The 6,000-nt window shown below is 42.4% G+C and overlaps 1 protein-coding gene across 1 annotated transcript; it reads right to left on the reverse strand.

Moving 5' to 3' along the window:
• Window positions 1-333: 333 nt before the first annotated feature.
• LOC121400057 (uncharacterized protein C13orf42-like) lies at window positions 334-6,000 on the reverse strand. Its single transcript, XM_041582613.1, has 3 exons — window positions 5,436-6,000; window positions 2,434-2,581; window positions 334-606 (listed from the first exon to the last, which is right to left on the reverse strand). The coding sequence occupies exons 1-3, from the start codon at window positions 5,838-5,840 to the stop codon at window positions 377-379; spliced, it is 783 nt and encodes a 260-aa protein (XP_041438547.1). The 5' UTR covers window positions 5,841-6,000; the 3' UTR covers window positions 334-376.

The following is a 6,000-nucleotide window of genomic DNA, read 5'->3' on the forward strand; positions in this document are numbered from 1 at the left end:
AATTTCAATTAAATGATATGAGTATGGAAAGGGGCACTATAAGCTTACAGTTCCCGCAGAATTGTTATTTGATTGATCACGCCCACTGCTGCCATTTGGAGATTATAACAGAATAGGAAGGCCATGGGAGGGTGATTAGAGTGGCCCGCCAGTTTAGGCATAGCTTAAACCTGAAGCAGAGTGAAACACACCTTCCTAGATGCCATGTATAAAAAGCATATGGGGAATAATTATAAATTCACTTCCTGACATTTCCATGTAAAAAGAAACTGTAGTGACCTTTTAAATAGTTATGTATTCAAAAGTCGACCCTTGACCGAAAATGTGGGGGGGTTTTCCCCATCGCAGTCCATTATTCTATACGTGAAGTCTTTTATTATTTTGACTTGGAATTAGGTTTGAATTTCAGTGTGTTAAATGCCCCTTCCACAGCTTTTGGTAAATAGATGGGATGTCTCTCTATTCTCTTGACGCTTGTGGTCCCCTTGCCCGTTCTCCACGTCTGATACTGAACCACGGCTGCTGTGCAGATCTCCTCATTGCTCCTCCTCGGTGCTCGAAGGATCCAGTTTGAATGTAAACTATGTTCTCTGCTACTGGTGGCCACTAGAGGAGGCAAAGAAAACACGTTAGAATTGGGATGCTTGCCTTACAGAACCAAGTCCAGCCCTGTGCAAACAAGCATTATTGATTCCTATGAAAGAAAACATTAGGGTCCCAGCAGCTACTAATATCACAATCCAGTATAATCCTTAAAGGGGAACTATCGCAAAACTGAAAATTTAATATAAGTTTAATCACACTAAAATAAGAAACTTTCTAATTATAATCAGTTAAACATTCTGTACTGTTTCTGAAATAATCAAGTTTATCTTCACTGTCCCATGTTTTTCTTCATTCTGTCTTCATGTAGCAGTTAGGAGTCAGATATTCATTGACAATTGGACTCAATATATCATTTGGGGGGGGGCTTCCTTTTCTAGCGGATATATTAGAGCTCACTCAAATAACTGATTACAGTACAATTAAAATCAAGCAAAATAGCTGATGCACAAATTCTGCATGTAGAGAGACAGGGTGATTTTAATAGAGTGAGCTCTAATACATCTTCTAGGCAAAAGGAGCCCCCCTATAAGATATATTGGATCTAACTGTCACTCAAAATTAGACTCCGTCTCCTGCATAAAGAAAGAATGAAGAGAGACAACTGCTGAGAGAAGGGGAGTGAAGAATATACTGAATAAAATACCCCCTCTTGTAAAACATAAGGATATTGTAAGTTACCAAGCAGTTTCATGACCATATAAAACATGAGGCCATAGGCTTCGTCATGGAACTCTGAGGTGATTTCTAATATCCTCATATTTTGCAACAAAGGGTACTTTATTATAATACATAAGTTTCAGTGAGCCATGTGACAGAAATGACATCACTAAGCTCCGATTATAACTGATGACATCACTAAGCATAATTTATAAACATAAAATTTGCAGGATATTCATGGCTCTTGTGTATTATAACTTGATTTTTTTCAGAAATGACAATTTTAATTGATTATATTTAATCTAAATTCCATCTACTCCATTTGTTTGTCTTCTTTTCTGCTCTTGTCATGGAGTCCGCTGTATTCCATTTAACCAAATGGCAGGGGGTGGCACATAGGTGGCCTCTCACTTGCATGTCATTCAGATGAGTAAGTCAGGGAACAGACGTAGGCCACAACACCACCCACCATGTCCTACTTTTTTTTGTTCTAGTGCCTGCGCCAGGTGCAAAGCTCAGCCAAAGAGCAGAGGCAACATTTTTGAATGTAAGGGCAGTGCACCTTAGTGCTCTAGCACTTAAAGGAGAAGGAAACCTAGTCGGCGCAAAAACCCCTCCCCCCCCCATCCCGTGTGTTGCCCACCCTCCCTCCTCCCCCCTGGCCTACCTGTCCCGCTGGGCAAATGCCCCTAACTTGTTACTTACCCTTCTGCGCAGGTCCAGTCTACGGAGTCCACCGACGCCATCTTCTTCCAAGCGATCTTCTTCCTGCTTTGACTGGCGCATGCGCAGTAGGAGCATTTCGCCAGTACGATCTACTGCGCATGCGCCAAAAGTCAAGAAGTGAAATCGGAAAACTTTGTGACTTTTGGCACATGCGCAGTAGATCCGTACCGGCGAAATGCCCCAAAACGCTGGTCAAAGCAGGAAGAAGATCGCGTGGAAGAAGATGGTGCCTGTGGACTGGACCTGCGCAGAAGGATAAGTAACAAGTTAGGGGCATTTGCCCAGCGGGACAGGTAGGCCAGGGGGAGGAGGGAGGGTGGGCAACACACGGGAGGGGGGGAGGGTTTTTGCGCCGACCGGGTTTCCTTCTCCTTTAAGTCTGGGGTCATAGTAAATGACCCCTAATATCTATTCAACAGTACAGGGTCATTTTCATGTACAAACCATCAAAGTCAACATCTTCATTCTTAAAATCTGGTATTGGTGCTCTGATTCTTCTCTCTGAATCCAGTTCCGCAATAACAGCATCGAAATAAGCAATCGCATCTAAAATTTCACAATTCAGGTGTTGCCTCGTGTTTTCCTTTGAAACCTGCATGGACAAAATATAATAAGGGTATGTAATGTTAATACTGCTACTGAGCACTAAAATGCTCTACACGGAATACTTTATCATATGTGGCAATTGTACAGTAAATTAAACCTCTGTAATACAGCATTGCCTTTTCCCGTACAGTCCTATATAAGCAAGCAATTCTTCTGATTTCTACAGTTATGTTTTTTCTCTCAAATTATTAGACCGTGACTTGCAGAGCTGGGCCATGATATATAGGCACCCAATGCTGCTCTGTGCCACCATCTGCTCCACCAGCCACCGCCTCGTTTGCCACCACCTCACTGCTCGTTGCCAAGCCCACCTTCCCCAACGATGCATGCAAAGGGCTGCTTTTTGATATTGCACCCACCCCAGTTGTGCCTAAGACCAGTGCTGAAACTAAGGGTAAGCAGAAGAGGCACCTGCCTAGGGTGCAAAGATAGGGGGTGCTGGGCAGGTACCTGTTAATGGGTCTTCTGCCTGCCCCTAGTTGATGCTACTCTGCGGCTCTTCCCTCCCTCTCCAAATCCAAAATGATTTAATGGTGAACAACTTATGCTGTACACCACAACCAATCACCACAGACAATCACTGACACCTGAAAACACTGTAATTGCAGATGATATTACTACAGAAGATTTGAACACTGAGTTTGGTTTTTATTATATCATGAAGAATTTGGCATAGACAGAGAGTCCAAGGCAAACATAGCTTGTGTATACCAGATCAATAGAGTGAAGATACATGAGTTGCCCAGAAATCTTTATTTTGTTCTGGCATCCTCCTGTCCCATGTGGAGCAAAGTGGTCCTAAAATCCAGTGCTAACAAGTGTTTTTTAGAAATGAAAAGCACAGTTTTAGAATGATACAAATTTCTTGATGTAACAGAGTAAGGAACACCAAATATATCAATTTGATATAAGGTTGTTGCGTGATCACTTATTATAGTGCTAGACCAGGTAAAACTGTAATTGATTTTTGCAGAGCTGGGGTGTCATGACACATAGAACCATGCTCTGGAATAACCATGCCCTAGAATAACCATTGAGTACTACTTGTTGGGTACTACTTGCTGGACATTAAACCCAGTGGTTCAATACACTGACTGTGAGACATGTAGAAGATTGTCGAGAGGAAAACTAGACAAGCAGTGGCCCTTTTGTACAGCCATGCACGAGCCCTATGCCGAAGGGAAACTGTAATGGGCTGGGCTATAAGGTAAAACGGTGCCCTGGGTCAGGGGCGTAACTACAGAGGAAGCAGACCCTGCGTCTGCAGGGGGGCCCAGGAGGTACAGGGGGCCCCATGAGGTTCTCATTGATGAGCAATTTGAACATATATTGGTAAAACAGGACAAACAATGGATATGTTGGGGGCCCTAAAATTAATTTGCTGTGGGGCCCAGCAACATCTAGTTACGCCACTACCCTGGGTGGTTCAGATTGGTGCATACAGGCCTTGACTGGGGACTCTTGAAAACGACTGACACATTCTTAATGGAATCTAGCCATAGGTTGGTTCAATGAAAGTCATGGGCTCCGGCAAAGAGTAAAAATGATTACTTAAGGGCCACGCTGACTCTAATGAAGCTCCATCACATGCATTTTTCATACACATTAGACAAGAATGGTTAGTACAAACTCCTGTTAGAACACACAATACACCCTCCCCCACTATAACATATGGAGAATGGAGAAATGTGAGTAAGGGCAACATGCAAAGAAACCAGTTAAGTAAAGTAAAAACCTGAAACATGATAGGGCAGAGACAGAGAGACACATAACATTGCGTCTCTGTCATCATGAAGGTTCTGTAACAGCATCTCTGCAACAGGAACATATTGGATAGAAGCACTAACCCTAATGGCTGACACAAACACTGTCAATATCTATAGTATTACATGTCCTGTCGCTGGATTTAAAGGCAATACGTATATATGTTTGTTCAGTGTACGCACTCTTGCCATATTTAAAGTATAGATTGGTGCATCGGTCAAAACTTTTCATACAGCATAGCAAATGGACACTCACTCCTTTTGACGTGAAAGTAAATGTGTTTTATTCACAATGCATATCTAACGTTTCGCCCGCATTGAAGGCCCCAATGCGGGCTGAAAAGTTGGATATGCATTGTAAATAAAACACATTTACTTTCACAACAAAAAGAGTGCGGGACCATTTGCAATGCTATATATATATGATGTAAGAAACCTTTGATGAACAAGCGGAGAAGCAAACACAGTGGAACTCAAAAGCTACTGCAACAGCGGCCTTTCTTAAATTCCTAAGCTCCCCATAGGACAAACTTCCTAAAAGTAGTTGATTATTTGCTTAGGTTTCCACTGGAGGCTATTCCTTGTCACAAGGTAATCTTAATAAAAGGGCATAACAATAACAAAGCCCCACTGACCTCTTGTTCAGTGACCACTTTTCAGATGCCAGAAATACCAATATATTGCTCAGAGCAACTCCACCAGTTGTACTAAGTTCTGACTTGACATTACAGATATTGGGTTTCAGGGGGGTGCACCAATATTATCTTTGCCCAGGGTCACCAACACATAAAAACCAAGCATAGTCCCACCAAAGACACCACAGCAGTACTGTCTAACTGGAGGCCCATAGGATGGATGTGGCCCTCTAAGAGATTTCTATGGCCACCAGCATGCCAAAAATGTTAGGCCTCTTTGTAAGACATCGTTGTTTTATAATTGTCTGGGTACAAAACATTTGAAAAAGTGTATTATTGGACCATGGCATTGAAAATTGTGGGCAGCATTGCCATAGATCATAAAGCCAATAAAATCTCATAATCAGCTACACTGAAAGAACCTTGTAAAATCATTCCATACCTTACAGTTTCCCGATGAAGGGGGTAGTGCCCTTTTCTCTCCTTTGGAAGACTTGCTGGATATGGGGGAATAATCCGTGACGGACCTCAGGTTGTGGAGGCTGCTTAGATATTTTTTCCTGAGTGCTAACAGGTCCTGAAGATACTGCAAGAAATCCTGAGTCTTGGCAAACAACCATGCCGTATCTTCATCCTTGTAGTGGCAACCAGAAGAGTCTATATTGGTGGTACTTTTGTACTTCTTTAAAGACTCGCTGAAGGTTGGCCTCCCACCACCAACCTCATACATAGAAGTGCTGCGCACCAGTCGCACTGGGGAAAGTGTTCCATTGTACGATGAGTTTCCCTCAGTCAGGTCTCGACTGCAGGAATTTGGGTGAAACACTGAATGTATTTTCCTGAACATAGTAAGTCAAATTTAGTCCACATTTAATAGAAATAAGTACATCCAGACAGCTTGTGATTGAGAGCCCTCCAAAATAATTATCTTCTCCTAAATTCTATCAGTATATCATCCCATATATCCTTGTAAAGGAGTCCTGTACCCTTCATAAATGGATTTTTAC

This window comes from Xenopus laevis, chromosome 2L, assembly GCF_017654675.1.
Source record: "Xenopus laevis strain J_2021 chromosome 2L, Xenopus_laevis_v10.1, whole genome shotgun sequence".
Classification (NCBI taxonomy): domain Eukaryota; kingdom Metazoa; phylum Chordata; class Amphibia; order Anura; family Pipidae; genus Xenopus; species Xenopus laevis.

Bases quoted from the DNA above. Each gene is read 5' to 3' on its own strand.
- LOC121400057 (XM_041582613.1), bottom strand. From the start codon at position 5,840: ATGTTCAGGAAAATACATTCAGTGTTTCACCCAAATTCCTGCAGTCGA. The intron at 2,582-5,435 runs GTATGGAATGAT...TTGTCCATGCAG, and splicing joins CTTCATCGGGAAACTGTAAG to GTTTCAAAGGAAAACACGAG. The intron at 607-2,433 runs GTTTGTACATGA...TGCCTCCTCTAG, and splicing joins TGAAGATGTTGACTTTGATG to TGGCCACCAGTAGCAGAGAA.